Source organism: Neoarius graeffei, chromosome 26 (genome assembly GCF_027579695.1).
Source record: "Neoarius graeffei isolate fNeoGra1 chromosome 26, fNeoGra1.pri, whole genome shotgun sequence".
Classification (NCBI taxonomy): domain Eukaryota; kingdom Metazoa; phylum Chordata; class Actinopteri; order Siluriformes; family Ariidae; genus Neoarius; species Neoarius graeffei.
This window is the reverse complement of record NC_083594.1, coordinates 33,791,169-33,806,689: the sequence shown is the minus strand read 5'-3', so window position 1 is coordinate 33,806,689 and position 15,521 is coordinate 33,791,169. Positions and strand designations below refer to the sequence as shown.

The following is a 15,521-nucleotide window of genomic DNA, read 5'->3' as shown; positions in this document are numbered from 1 at the left end:
GGTGCACATGTAGTGTAGGAGACAATGAATGGGCAATAGACAGTTCAATTGATCGCTAAACAAGAGATCTTGTCTATAGTATCAGTTCCTTTGTAGCTTCTCAGAAAATTACTGCTGCTCACCTGATGAGCATCCAAATCAATGATTGTGGCCCTGGAGACCCCCTCCACTCGCTCGAACAGAAACTGTAGAAAGACAACACACAGGGCAGGATTTTACAGTTTCACAAGAAAAAGAATGGAGAGTTTGTGTGTACAAGTACATGGCAACAATCAGTGTGTATGTGGGAGAGGTGGGCAAAACAGAGAAAAAGACTGATGTCTGAGATATTTACCGGTATGTATTCGATGAAACAACTGTTTAATTATTTCCTTATTTAATGGTGGGTAAACTATAATACAATTTAAAATGCATTTAATTTGAATTGCATTTGATGTTCTTGGCTCAGTTCCTTTTGAGCTGAGTAGAGTAAGGTGAATTAAAATGTATATGACTGGTCTTAAAAATAAAAATGGTTACCATATATTCCCATTAGAGTCACATTTCTTTTATTCATTCACACTCTATGGGACAATTTAAGCCTCTGCGTACAAGGAGTATCCATAACAATGTTTATTTGAGAAAGGTCTGTCTGTAGACTGCAAGCTGGCAGGACAAACCCTTTAACATTAGTGAAAATTATGTACATCCATGAATATGAGTTAAAATAATTTCAGAAGACCTGTGTGCTTAGCTCAAGTTAGCTAGCTGGCTATTGTTTGTAAATATTTTGATAATTTTAAAATGAGACTTAAGAATCCTCCTCAAAGACTTGCCTGGGTAGCTAAGGTTAGTTAGCTGGCTAATGTTTTCAGTGCATATTAACACCAGATATAAATATGACTTAAGTTCTCTCAGAAGTTATGTCTGGATGGCTCATGTTCGTTAGTTGGCTATCAAAATCTGTAAAGATACATGGACAAGCCATATCTAGAAAACATGGTTCCCACTCCCTACTTTCTGTGGTCTGCGATATGCAGACAGACATTATTAGTTTATTTTACTAATAATGCAGACCAAGTACAGCACCAATCAAACATTTGGACACATTCATAGTAACAAGTGTGGAAACTTTTGACTGGTACTTGTATATTGGATAAATAAATACAATATTTATACACTGCACAAAAAAAAATTTAAAAAGGCGACTTGCACATTACATCCTATGCTAAGCAGTGAACAGAATGCAAGAGTTAAATGGTCTAAAACAGAGGATAATCTACATCTACTGCTACATATGCAGCCTATTATTAAAAACAGGATGACCATTATCAAGATAAATGCCAATTCAAACAATTTCTTGCTTTAAAATGGTTGTGTTGTACCTTTATAGCAAGTGTGATGTCAGCGTATGCACAGAAACCCCCTCCTTTGTCGCTGGAACAGTGGTGGAAACCTCCTCCTGAGACAGAAAGGCAGAAAGGCAGATTGAGTGCCATCAGCCATGCACAACTCCTCAGGAGATCTCATTTAAAAAAGTGTCCCACTGAGTGGATCGCAGGACTGGGTGCTATAAGAAAAAAAAATCCTGTTTTCCAATACAAGAACAAACCTATCACCTGGGTAATGCATGTTTAGTGGCTTTTTACATGTTTATCTGAAGACAGAGGTTCCCAATTCCAGTCCTGGAAAGCTGTAATTCAGGTCAGTTTGGTGATTTCCCTGCTCGCAACATACAGTTTGACTCAGCCGTGTTTAGCAGGTTTGTTAGAGCAGTTTCTAGCTCAAGGACCAATGCTGGCTAGATGTTTTCAAAGGTTGATGGCATATTTTCAACCTGTTGGGGTGTTTAAAATATCCTGCTGCTATATCAGCACAACGCACACTAACACTGCCAAATTACTGCTGTGTTGGGAATAATACACTACCTAAATCATAGGAATATCAAAGCTGGTGGCACAGTATATTTACCCAGATGGAGGTGAATAGCAACACATTTCCATGCCTTAACATTATATTTACAACTTAGGGCACATTTAAAGAAATTCATCAGTCAGTCATAGCATTAAAACCATCTGTCTTATACTGTGTAGGTCCCCATTGTGCCACCAAAACAACTCTGACCCATCGAGGCATGGACTCCACAAGACCTCTGAAAGCGTGCAGTGGTATCTGGCACCAAGATGTTAGCAGCAGATTCTTTAAGTTCTGTAAGTTGGGGCCTCCATGGATTTGGAATTGTTTGTCCAGCACAACCCACAGATGCTCAGTCAGATTGAGATGTGGGGAATTTAGAGGCCAAGTCAACACCCTGAACTGTTTGTAAAGTTTATGCAGTGTGGCATGGCACATTACCCTGCGAAAGAGATCACTACTATCATGGAATACCGTTGCCATGAAGGGATGTACAACAATATTTAGGTAGGTAGTATGTGTTGAAGTAACGTCCACATGAATGCCAGGGCCCAAGGTTTTCCAGCAGAACATTGCCCAGAACATCACACTCCCTCCGCAAGCTTGCGTTCTTCCCATAGTGCATCCTGGTACCATCTCTTCCCCAGGTAAGTGACAATCACACACTCAGCCATTCACATGATGTAAAAGAAAAAAAAAATTATCAGACCAGGCCACATTCTTTAATTGTTCCTTGGTCCAGTTCTGATGCTCAGGTGCCCATTGTAGGGGCTTTCAGTGGTGGACAGGGGTCAAATTGGGCACACTAACTTATCGGCAGGTATACAGCTCCATGTTCAGCAAGCTGCGATACACCATTTTTTTCTGATACCTTTCAATTATAGCCTACACACATTTTATATAGGTTATATATTTATTAGGAACACCCATACACCTGCTGTTTTATGCAGTTATCTAATGAGCCAATCCCTTGACAGCAACACAATGCATAAAATCATGCAGAGCTTCAGTTAATGTTCACTTCAAATATCAGAATGGGAAGAATTGTGATCTCTGTGACATAGGTGTTGGTGCCAGATGGACTGGTTTGAGTATTTCAGAAACTGCTGATCATCTGGGGTTTTCACACAACAGTCTCTACAGTTTACACAGAATGGTGCAAAAAAAAAAAAACCACACACTTGAGTGACGGTTCTGTCTTTATTGATGAGAGAGATCAGAGGAAAATGGTCAGACTGGTTCATACTAATCATCATATTAATGGTGTAAAGTGAAAGTGCTGGTTCACTGCTGTCCACCAGGCACTCAGGAGAGTCACACCATAATAAATGTCATGGTGGTGTTTCTGGCACATGACATGCGATGTCAAAGAAAGGAATAAATATGTATTCGTAACTGTGATGTGTATCTCATTACTGGCATCACTGTCACAAGACAATACAGCAATTTACTGAGGTAAAATACACTACACAATTTGATGGCTCGTATGCTATAATATTCTATTCAGGCTGATTTTGTGCTCTTGCAAATATTTTGCTCATACATTCATCAGGAGTGCCACTTTCTAGCAGTGCCTAAATATCTATATTAAGCCAGACACGGATTCTGCTTGACCCAGGTACCTGAACTACTCATTTGTACAAACCTATAATAACTGGGAATATCAAGGTCTGAGGTTTTTGTGCATGTTTTATAACAGCACAGTCAGAACACAGAAAGAAGTACAACTGAGCAAACGTTTCATCTTAATCTTTATATTTACATCACAGCAATGCTTTTATTAAATAATAATTTTTAATAACAACAAGGTAATTATGCAAAATGCCAACAAATTAAATATAAGACCTAACATTACCATTTAACATTGCCTAAATAGCCTGGTAACAAGATAACATTGTAGGCTAAACAAAATGAAAGACTATGAAAAAAAGAACTCACCTACGTTAATTGCCCATCCTCTGTCCATGGCGAGCTTTCCAGCCTAGAAAACAAAAGTAATTGGTTATATTTAAAAAAAAAAAAAAAGCACTTAAACTGAGTTACTGGGGAGGCGCCAAACTTAAATATGTTTTCTGAAGAGTTTTTGGAGTGTCTCAAGCATTATGAAAGGGCAATGTTTCAGGATCAGCAACTACATTATGCATGATGCAATTTTAACACAAGCTTTGAAACATGCTGTTATTAAAGCTATGGAATGAGGGGTTTGGCTGCTGTAGTTTTGGGGGTTTTTTTTAACACAAATCACAAATGCTGAATAAAATAGCAAGAACTATTCTGAGAAAGGGATTTAGCATGAATTTATTGGCACAAAATCAACAGTTTTCAAAAACATCACACTGTTCCACTCTCAATCTTAGGCTAAACAAAATGTTTATTTTGATATGTGGTGAAGTGATACATGGGTGACTTATTCAACTGAGAAACAGGAGTGTGAAAATGGGTGAAGAAATTAGTAAAAGATATTACTTTGCAGAAGATGATAACTGCTTCATTAGGATGCGCAGAAATGCAGATGGGCCGCAAGGCCAGCACCAGAGTGACAGAGGAGTCGCACACAGCAGTGGCACAAATGGCCTGGCCGAGCCGCCACGGAATGTCTGGCCTCGTGAGCTCTCACATACTATTCTCCTCTCCTAACGAAGCACCTTGTACAATAAGCTAAGACAAATGATGTCGTGCCCTCCTCATGTTGTCTCTCTGGACCTCCGGATCTGATGCCAAGTGGTGCACAAAAGTGCCACAGACCTGACAGTGGACTTGCCGAGTGATGCCATCCATTGGCCATTTGAGTGGCTCTTCCACATGCCATCTGGTGGTATGCCATTGACCCTGTTGGGTTCATCTGCCACACTGCACCAAAAAGCACCCTGCTGTCAGCATCTTATTGGTGATGTACTATTTATCCCATAGCTAGAACCCAGGCAGATGCTACCACTCTGGGTCAGAGTGGACCTGGGAGCAATGGTGATTAAGGGGTAACTCCACCTTCCCCAATACTCAAGTCCTCCCGGACCTGAGACTCACCATCAGTTGCAATTTAAAGTCATGTAATGCAAATATGAACAGAATGCTATGATTCACAAATCATGGAAACCCGATATTTCATTGAAAATAGTACAGAAACACATCAAATGTTGAAACAGACATTTTATTGTCTTGTTTTTTTAAATGTGTACTCATTTTGAATTTAGTGCCAGCAACACGTTTCAAAAAAACTAGAAAAGGTGTGTAATTAAAAAAAAAAAAAAGTTCAGTAACATGACTGGGTATAAAAGGAGCATCACAGAGAGGCCGATTCTCTCAGAAGTAAAGCTGGGGAGGGGTTCAACACTGCTGCCCCTTTTCCACCAAAGCAGTTCCAGGGCTGGTTCGGGGCCAGTGTTTAGTTTGGAACCGGGTTTTCTGTTTCCACTGACAAAGAACTGGCTCTGGGGCCAGAAAAAACGGTTCCAGGCTAGCACCAACTCTCTGCTGGGCCAGTGGAAAGAACTGCTTATGTCAGCGGGGGGGGCGGAGTTGTTAAGACCAACAACAATAACAAGACCGCGAAAGATCGCCATTTTTAAGCGACGAGAAGCAGCAGCTGTACAAACGCGAAGTCATCCATTATTATTGTTGTTGCTGTTGCCGCTGCTGCTTCTTCCGTGTTGTTTTTGCTTTGATATTCGCGCCAAGGTTTATGTAAACGTAGCGCCGTAACTGACGCATACAGCGACGTAATGACGTGGCTCCACTTAGCACCGCGAGCTATGGAAAAGCAAACTGGTTCTCAGCTGGCTCGCAAGTTAAACGAGTTGTGAACCAGCACCGGCCCCGAACCAGCCCTGGAACTGATTTGGTGGAAGAGGGGTATCTGTGAAAAACTGGGTGGGCAAATAGTGCAACAATTTAAGAATAACGTTCCTCAGTGTAAAATTGCAAAGAATTCAGGAATCACATCATCTACGGTACATATCATTAAAATATTCAGAGAATCTGGAGAAAATCTCTGTACGCAAGGGACAAGGCTGAAAACCAACACTGGATGTCTGATCTTCAGGGCCTCAGGCGACATTGCATTAAAAACAGACATGATTCTGTAGTGGAAAATTGCTGCATGGGTTCAAGAACACTTCAGAAAACCATCGTCTGTGAACACAGTTTATCACTGCATCCACGAACGCAAGATAAATTCATAAATGAACAATACCCAGAAACACCACCACCGCTGCATCAAAAATTTTAATTCTTTTTGGAAATCATGGACACTGCTTCCTCTGGGCTAAAGAAGAGAGGGACCATCCAACTTGTAATCAGTCCAGACTTCAACTCGAACTGCTGAGCGACTGAAATTATAGATCAGGCAGGAATGGGAAAACATTTCCCTTTCAGAACTACAGCAATTGGTCCCAACAGTTCCCAAATGTTTACAGAGTGTTGTTAAAAGATGATTGCATGATTTGCAAATCAATCATCACATTCTGTTTTTATTTACGTTTTACACAGCGTCCCAATTTTTTTTTCCGGAAATGGGGTTATAAATTCAAATTTATTTTTCTTGCCAACACTTCATCACAGAGATCAAGTCATGCTGATTCACGTGATACGAGATTCACCTCACTGCAATGAACACTTCCTGAGCAACTGAGAAGAGGATATGAATTTGGATACAATTTGAGTCCTCACAGTAAAAAAGTTTTAAACTGGCAATCATGATGTTTGAAATGGAAAGTGGGTATATGCTGGAACAAGACGATCATTTAAAATCATAAGACAAAATCAAAATGAACCTTTCCATGACCCTTTCAGTCTCCAGATCGTATGTGCCGAAGGCAGTGTATGAGCGAGTTACATATTGGCATGCATCACATGGATGAATAAATCATGCAGATACACATCATGACCTTCAGTTAATGCCCACATCAAACATCAGAATGGGGAAGAATGTCATCTCGGTGACTTTGCCTGTGGTATAGTTATTGGTGTACAAGCTGTTTTCAGTATTTCACAAACTGCTGATCTAAGATTTTCACATACACCAGTCTCTAGACTTTACACAGAATGGTGTGTAAAATAAACAAAAATGTTAACTGAGAGGCTGTTCTTTTGATGAGTGAAGAAGTCAGAAGAGAATGATCAGGAAGGCAGGTAATTCAAGTAATTCACTCTTTACAGGTGTGTTGAGCTGTCAGTCACGAAGAACCTGAGGCTACAGTGGGCACAGGTTCACTGAAACTAGACAGTTGACAAATGAATAAACAAACAAGCATTGCATGATCGGTTTCCAATTTTCAACTGTCCAGTTTCATTGAGCCTGTGCAGCTGTACAGATTTTCCTATTAAAGATGTCAGTCAGTGTATCTAAAAATATGAAAAGAAGAATAAGAAGAGCATCCAAAAGATGCTCAGAGAGTATGAGAGGCACATATAAAAGGGTTGCCATACATTATACGATTTTGTTTTCTCACTATTAATATTGTATACGTTTTGGCCATTTTATATGGTGGCTGAGAGAAGCTACTTCACTTTCCAATTAAGAGAACATTTGCAAATTAAGACAACACTCGCAAATGTAGAAAACACATGCATCAATTCAATAACGCATATTTGCATCACGAAATGTCTTGCAAATCGAGAAAATGACTGCAAACGTAGAGAACACAAAGAAATATAACCTACAGCACATACAACTACTTGATTTGATAACGTCTCTGCTGCAAATTCAGATAACATGCACAAAAACAGAAATGAACTGCAAATAGCCACAACACATCAGGAGTAGCCACAACAAAGAGAGGTTTCTGTCCGAATGACTTCCCCTAATGACGGACCCTAAAATGCTTTGCAGGCTGAGTAAGTTGAACTTAACTTTATTGGATGATTTAAGATAGCTATATTATGTTTTATTATTGAATAGAGACATTGTTAAATGTTATTTATTGTCTTGTTGATGGTAGCCAACTAACCAATACCTAAATAAAATTAACTTCAACTTAAGAGACCAAAAAGCACTAAATGGACCATGAGCAAGTCTTCTAAGCGGAAACCTCTCTCCGTGCTGCGAAAGCTTCAGTCATGTTGTGGCTATTTGCAGGACATTTCTGTTTTTGCATGTTTTCTCCTATGTTTGCAATTATTGTCTCAATTTACAAGACGTTTTGTGATGAAACTACGCATTGTCAAATTGATGTACGTGTTCTCTGCATTTGCAGGTGGTCTGGCCCATCTCTGCCACAAAAATTGGGTTTTTTGATCTTTTATTTCAGTTCCTAAAAGCGTCCCTCACTACGTATCCACCATTATGTCTTGGCTGTTTCTTCGTCTCGGTTTCATTTACTGCTTTGCAAGTTATTTTATATACCCCTGCTGTTGTAGTATGGTACGCCTACTGTTTATAGATCCCTTGTGCATGATGTCATGCATCACGTGAATTATAGCTGGGGTCAGACAGACACCGTCTTTCATGCAAGCAAGGCTTAATCTGTCTTCAACATGGTTAATCTTTGCTCTGTTTTTGCTTGTTCAAACAGAGAAATAGATAAAAGGCATTACCGTCTCCCTGCTATCAAGAAAAAATATGTTAACAAATAGAAGCAAACGCTTCAAAAACAACGAGGAAATGAGTGGTTAAAGAATACAACGAGAGGAGCTCAGCCTGAAAACTCCAGAGAAATTCATGATTATATTTAAAATGTATTTTACAAAAACAAAGTCAGAAGTGAGTATGGAAGAGTTTGCTTAAGAATCTCTTTTTTTTTCTGCTCGCATTCAAGTTGGCTCCTTCATGAAAAAGTGCTTGATTTTTTTTAAAGGTGAAGCTGCTTCCTTATTCGACACAGAAAACCCAGATTGGTTTCAAACAACTTGGGCATAAAAACTCAACAAGGAGTGACGTGCAATAAATCCTGAAAGAACATAACAGATTAAGAGCAGAGAGAGCTGGAGCTTTGTTTCTGTTATCAGAGGAACACAGTCCTATGCAAAATATTTATATATGGTTTTTTGTTACATCATCCATCTCTAGGTTTATTTAGGTGAAAAAAAAAAAAAAAACACGCTACGTCATGACAGACCGGCTGCACTGATTCAGTTACAGGTTGCCAGATCTGTATAAAAACACCCACAACCTACACACTAAACAATAATTTTAAACTCAAACATTATCCTGTCTGTCATGATGTAGCGTGGTTTTTTTTGTTTTTTTAAAACCTAGAGGTGGATGATATAAAAAATACAAAAAAATTAACCCCGATATATAAATATTGTCAAACACCATACTGTTCAAAAGTCTTGGCACCCTATTGTTTTCTTCATACAAACTTTGTTATAGACTTCTATTTTATGATTTCTACATTATCGAGTAATGAACCAGCAGTCAGAGAGTTCTATACAAGCACACTGAACTTTACAACAGCTGCATGCATGTGAAATGGAAATAAATCGACTAAGGCAGGAAAAACTATTTTGGATAAAATTGTCATTGTCTGTTACAAGTAAAAAGTAACCAATAACCAAACAATAATAAACTTAATAACCAAACTTCAACTCAGTGTGTGATCTTCATTTTATGTTGCAATTCACAACTATTCTATGGTTTTCCTTATTTAAAAAAAAATAAAAATAATAGTACTACTCACAAAATAGGGGGCAAGTGGAAATTTCCCCCCACTTTCCCCCTAGGGCAAGTGGTTTAAAAGTTAAATGTCAAGCGATGAAAGCAGAATTCCTAACAGGCTCTGTATCAATCAAACATGTAAAATTGCACATCCTAATGCGACCTGGAGTGTTTCTACCGAAAAGTCCAAAATACAAATAAATGAATTTAGCACACACCAAGACTGAAATCTGTGATTGCGTGTGTAAAAAAAACTTCAGAGTAGGTATTCAGTTTGTTAAATCTGATTACCGGGCGGCACGGTGGTGTAGTGGTTAGCGCTGTCGCCTCACAGCAAGAAGGTCCGGGTTCGAGCCCCGTGGCCGACGAGGGCCTTTCTGTGCGGAGTTTGCATGTTCTCCCCGTATCCGCGTGGGTTTCCTCCGGGTGCTCCGGTTTCCCCCACAGTCCAAAGACATGCAGGTTAGGTTAACTGGTGACTCTAAATTGACCGTAGGTGTGAATGTGAGTGTGAATGGTTGTCTGTGTCTATGTGTCAGCCCTGTGATGGCCTGGCGACTTGTCCAGGGTGTGCCCCGCCTTTCGCCCGTGGTCAGCTGGGATAGGCTCCAGCTTGCCTGCGACCCTGTAGAACAGGATAAAGCGGCTAGAGATAATGAGATGAGATGAGAAATCTGATTACCGTCATCATTTGAATAAATAAGATAAAATATCAGACAAATATATTTAAGTTTCTTAAAATCATTATTTAATATTTCTGTAGTAGATGCAGTTTCATATTAGATGGTCATTGCACGTTTGCATGGCTCAAGCCAACAGCATTCAACATAGCCATTTAAAATGTGTTATATAAACAAACATACATTCACCGGTCACTTTATTAGGAACACCTGCTGTTTTATGCAGTTATCTAATCAGCCAATCCCTTGGCAGCAGCAAAATGCATAAAATCATGCAGATACAAATCAAGAGCTTCAGTTAATGTTCACGTCAAACATCAGAAAGGGAAAAATTGTGATCGCTGTGACTTTCACTGTGGCATGGGTGTTGGTGCCAGATGGTCTGGTTTGAGTATTTCAGAAACTGCTGATGTCCTGGGGTTTTCTCTCTCTCTCTCTCTCTCTCTCTCACACACACACACACACACACACACACACACCAGTCTCTAGAGTTGACACAGAGTGGTGCGAAAAACAAAAAACTGAGTGAGCAACAGTTCTGTAGGTGGAAACATCTTGTTGATAAGAGAGGTCAGAGGAAAATGGCCTGATTGGTTAAAGCTGCCAGGAAGGATATAGTAACTTATAAGCTCCTATTAAAGTGGCCGGTCAGTGTACAAATCACATCTCTTTTCTTGTGTAGTATGTGAATAAGTTTTAATGCGTTTCATCACCTTTAATCTGTTTGCACTGAGCCATAATTACATAAATGTCAGCAAATTTCAGTTTTACTCTTCCAGGAGTACCTTTTCAATCAGACAATACCACAGCTCCCAAGCACAATTAGCACATATAAATACTTCATTTCCATACAGTACCTTTTCATTCATTGCACAGCATGTAACGTTTTTCAGAAATGTTTAACAATCTGAGTAAACATGGGCTTCGGTAAAGAAGAGCTTCATTCAAGAGCAAAATATATCGATGAGGTATGGATAAATGTTTCTCCTCAACTGCATATTTCAGACACTTCTTCGAAGTGTAAGGTCTTATGAAATACTTCACTATAACATGCCGGCCTGTTGGGAATTGCTTTAATAGGACCATGTGTAGAAATTTTCATAAACTTGACACAAGAGCCTATAAAATAACTGGAAACTAATTTGGGCACAACAGTTTGATCAAAAAGAAATTTACAGATACATTAACAGGCTCAATGGTTAAAGCACTGGGTTACTAAACAGAAGGTCAAGGGTTTAAGCCCCAGTACAGTCAAGCTACTGCTGTTGGGCCCTTGAACAAGGCCCTGAACCCTCTCTATTCCAGGGACACCGTATACTATGCGAAGAAAGGAATTTTCACTGGACTGTGACAAATACAAGCTTCTTCTAATCTATAGCTCTCTGATTTTAGACATTATTACTCGACATTTTTAATGATAGTCAATGTTTTCATTTCTACTTCCGGTGCACACAAGTTTATGTTCAGGTTCTGGTAGTAATCCAGAGGCAAGCACTAACAAGAAAAGTCCATGTAATCAATACACCATACACTAATGTCCTCTCCAGTCAGAAAGCCACAGCTGGAGTTATGGACTTTCACTCACACATTTTATCCAGTTCCACCAAGAAAATGCATGCACACACCCTAGGGCTGCTCGATTATGATCAAAATCATAATCGCAATTATTTTGGTCAATGCTGAGATCGCAATTTTTTTAGCACAATTACTCTGACAGAAAATATTAACTAACACTAACTATTAAAAACTAATTTAAGTTAGGCAGCTACAGCTATAGTGTGCAAATAACTAGCATCACGTCCCACCTGAGAGTGCCACGCTATCCAAGAACTTCATGAAACAGAGCCATGCAGCAAACTCCAGCTCTTCTGAGTAACTTTTTAAACATCAGTTGTTGTTTTATTAAGAAACCCAGCAGCGAGAGCATCCACTGTACAGCACCTCATCATGCGTTCAATTCAGTTCATAATGCATCCATTAGTTAGCCCGCTTATGGCCTTGCATTAGCTACATAAAAGAGGAGAAGTTACAGGTCTTACATGTCATCTAATCGTCACATCAAAAAACATTATTGGTGTCTCTGTCGTCTTGAATTGAGCTAAAGAAACTAAAACATGCCACAGCCTGGGTGAGAGAGAGTTTGGGCTTTTGGGGGAGGTGGCGCAGAGCACACCGCTGTAAAGGAAAAGGGTACACTGGGTTTATAACACAAGACCAAATGAGAGCGTATCATTGCGAAACAGAGTGTGGCATAATACTCATTTTATCTGGATTATCTTGTTTCATAAATCACTGGAAGCAAAACTCATAACTGAGTTTTATTTTCAATTATTCGCCCAGTCCTAACACGCGCAATAACCTTATTGATATAACAAATTCCAGTGTCCCCCAATACAAGGCTTTGCATGATATCAAAGTTATCAAGGAGGTGTTGGCCCCGAGGGGCACATCCCTCCCTATCCCTTTCTGCTTCATCACTTTATATAACTCTCTCCCCCCTTCAATCCTCCCTCTCTCTTTCTTTCACTCGCCCTCCATCTCCCTGATACAGGACCCACCTGCTAGAGCACAAGATATTTGAAATTGCAATCATCCTTCAGCAATTCAGGTAGAATAGCTCGCATATACTGGCCTATGTATTACATTTTCGCAAAGCTATTAAGCTGCCGCTCCAAATGCGAGTCAGAAGTCAAGCAGAATTATTTTGATGGAACCATCAATCACTGACATATCTCATACCTCTCCACAACCCTCATACACACACATTAAGCTGAGAGGAAGTGTCACACATGGCTGCCAGCAGCAAACAGACACAGCAGCTACAGACTGCGCTGCCTGTGTCAGCGTGGCCAAAAAAAAAAAGCCATGTGGTGTGCTTTTTTCCCCCCCTGCAAGATGGATTGAAGCAGTTTAGCTCTTTTAAAGGCCTAAAAAGGAGACTAGGAGCTGCCGACAACCACTTTATACTTGTATATCTCTTGTTTACGTCTGTATCTCTGTGTAAATTTAGACCATACCCACCCAAGTCTTAAAGAAAAAAGAAAAATACAGGACTATAAGCGCAGCAAGAAAAGAATTGCAGCTGCAACATCTTTTGTACACAAACAAACCACACACACATTAAGTAAGAGGTTAGGGAAAAGGTTAGAAGCCCTCCAGGAAACCAATTCCAAACCACACCTATACACAAACTATTCCTCAAAGCCCTGCCACATGCTGCTCCACAGCCAGACAAGCCTGGTGGTCAATTAGCAGCGCATGAATGCTAGTGAGAAGGGATAGACAGGTGGCGTAATTACACTCTCCATCTGAAACAAACTCATCACAAACTCCGACCATTATGGATGAGTCCACCAAGGCACAGGTGACCTACCATCACCATCTGGAACAGCTATATAGGAAAAACTGATGCTTTACTGAAATCTCACCCTCAATCACTAGTTATACCACAGTGCTACTAAACCCTCTGTTGCGATTGGTCAGAAGGTGTTGATTAATTTTCTGTAACAGAATAGCTCTGACAGTAATGTTGCCAGACATCCCAAATAAATATACTGATGGTGAAAATAAATGTGTCTAAGGTTAGCCAAGATGAACATGTACTGGTAGATTTTATTTCACATTCATGAACTGAAAATATTCTCCATTTACCATGATAAAGTGAGGAAGCCATGTGAGATGACAGTTCATGAGATTGGGGGTGGGGCTGCAGGGATTAAAGAAAGTGTCTGTAAATAATGGGGAGTTCATTACACCTGAACAAATCATTCCAGATTCATATGTTGGTTGGCTCACCGCTTATTTTATTAAAGAGAAAATTACTTGGTGCTCTTTTGGTGTATTTTTCAGTTATAACTAGGACAAGCATACTTAAATGCATAAAGGTTCGCAGATCGGGTACTTCAATGTAATCTGCGCTAAAGGTCACAGGAGATCATGGTAACAATATTATGTAGGAAAGAAATCATCCTCATCATATTGCAGCTCAATTTTTTTTTTGGTCTTGCCAATACCAACCCATTAGCCAGCTCTCTTCTTTATATGGCATCTACCCAAACTGGAAAGGATGAAAACTAGCACAAGACACCAGTAAACTGCATCTCCTTGAACTGCTACATCACAAGGTAGTGTAACACACTTGGAGGAAAGTGCTATCTGCCCTCTTCAGCATACATGAGCTTACAGATGACTGCAAGTGTTTAGTGTCAATGTGTGATTGAAAGAGTATGCCATCTCTACCGCTCAGAAAACATGTCCAGTTTGGCTCCCTTGGTTTTCCGGCCACAGATGGCGGTGTCATCGTTGGGATTCCTGCAATCTCACATCAGTAGAGAGAACTCTTTCTGTTGTGCCACTAAGGAGCCCCAATTTGTTCCCTATTAACCACACAGTGCACTATTTACATGTCAGCCATTCTGTAGTGTTGCTTGAATTCGACCATATTTGGTGGTCAGTTCACTATATACTTACCCACAGAGCACCATAAATCCAATATCCTTGACTTGCAAGTGATGTCAAAACAAAATAGAAACCCAGATGTCAGCCATGTTGGTAGATATACTGTACAAATGCGGGGTCAAGCGACATTCCATACAAAAAACAAACAGTCATGTGTGTGCAACTCTCTTTGTTTTTCCACTGCTTTAAGCATTCCTTTAGCTGTGCCATATCTTTGTGCTGTATATGGTTGTGGTCACAACAGTACTCGTGACCGTGGCATGTTCTGATTTTTTAGAATTCCGTCCATGATTCGGAAAGAGGGCGAGGAAACTCTGAGGCTTAGTATGGAGAGGAGACGAGCACGGCTGAACAACATCGGCAGGGCTGATCTAACAGAGGCTAAAACCAAAACGGCTCGTATTTGCAGTAATCATTTTTATCTCAGGTGAGCTTCAAAAGCTCTCTCAATAATATCATGGAAGAATTTTATTTCATGTTGCTAGAATCTTGCTATAAAATGAGCATTCTCTTATCGTGGTTCACTCGGACGTTGTTATAATTTTAACATGTGTATTACTATTTCACTTCTAGGAGCACCAGCAAAATTATATGATAGGAACAATCCAGACTGGGCACCCACTCAGAAAATGGGCTATGTTTCATACAAGGTCGGACTTGATTCTTCGGCAGCCAAACCAGATAGAAAGCGATATCTGGGTACTTGGTCAGTAGGAGCGTCTTATCTTCAGAAAAGTCTGGCTTTTTTTAAATAATATGGCTCAAAACCACACATATCTATCTTCGCTCAATCGTTCAAATCGTGGTAATACTGAGAAAATTCAGCATCGTTTACAGACACACTTTCAGCAGCTGCCATCCTAGTTGCTTTGTATATCCACCATCATGGCAGACGC

At 39.9% G+C, this 15,521-nt stretch overlaps 1 protein-coding gene across 3 annotated transcripts in view; it reads right to left on the bottom strand.

Moving 5' to 3' along the window:
- The window catches only part of hdac11 (histone deacetylase 11), a 147,034-nt gene that overhangs the window by 77,175 nt on the left and 54,338 nt on the right, over window positions 1-15,521 (bottom strand). For all 3 annotated transcript variants that reach the window (XM_060909879.1, XM_060909880.1, XM_060909881.1), the window contains 3 exons: window positions 3,832-3,874; window positions 1,365-1,441; window positions 123-185 (listed from right to left, as the gene is read on the bottom strand). In XM_060909879.1, the coding sequence (XP_060765862.1) occupies window positions 123-185; window positions 1,365-1,441; window positions 3,832-3,874 (183 nt within the window). The remainder of the gene's footprint in view (window positions 1-122; window positions 186-1,364; window positions 1,442-3,831; window positions 3,875-15,521) is intronic.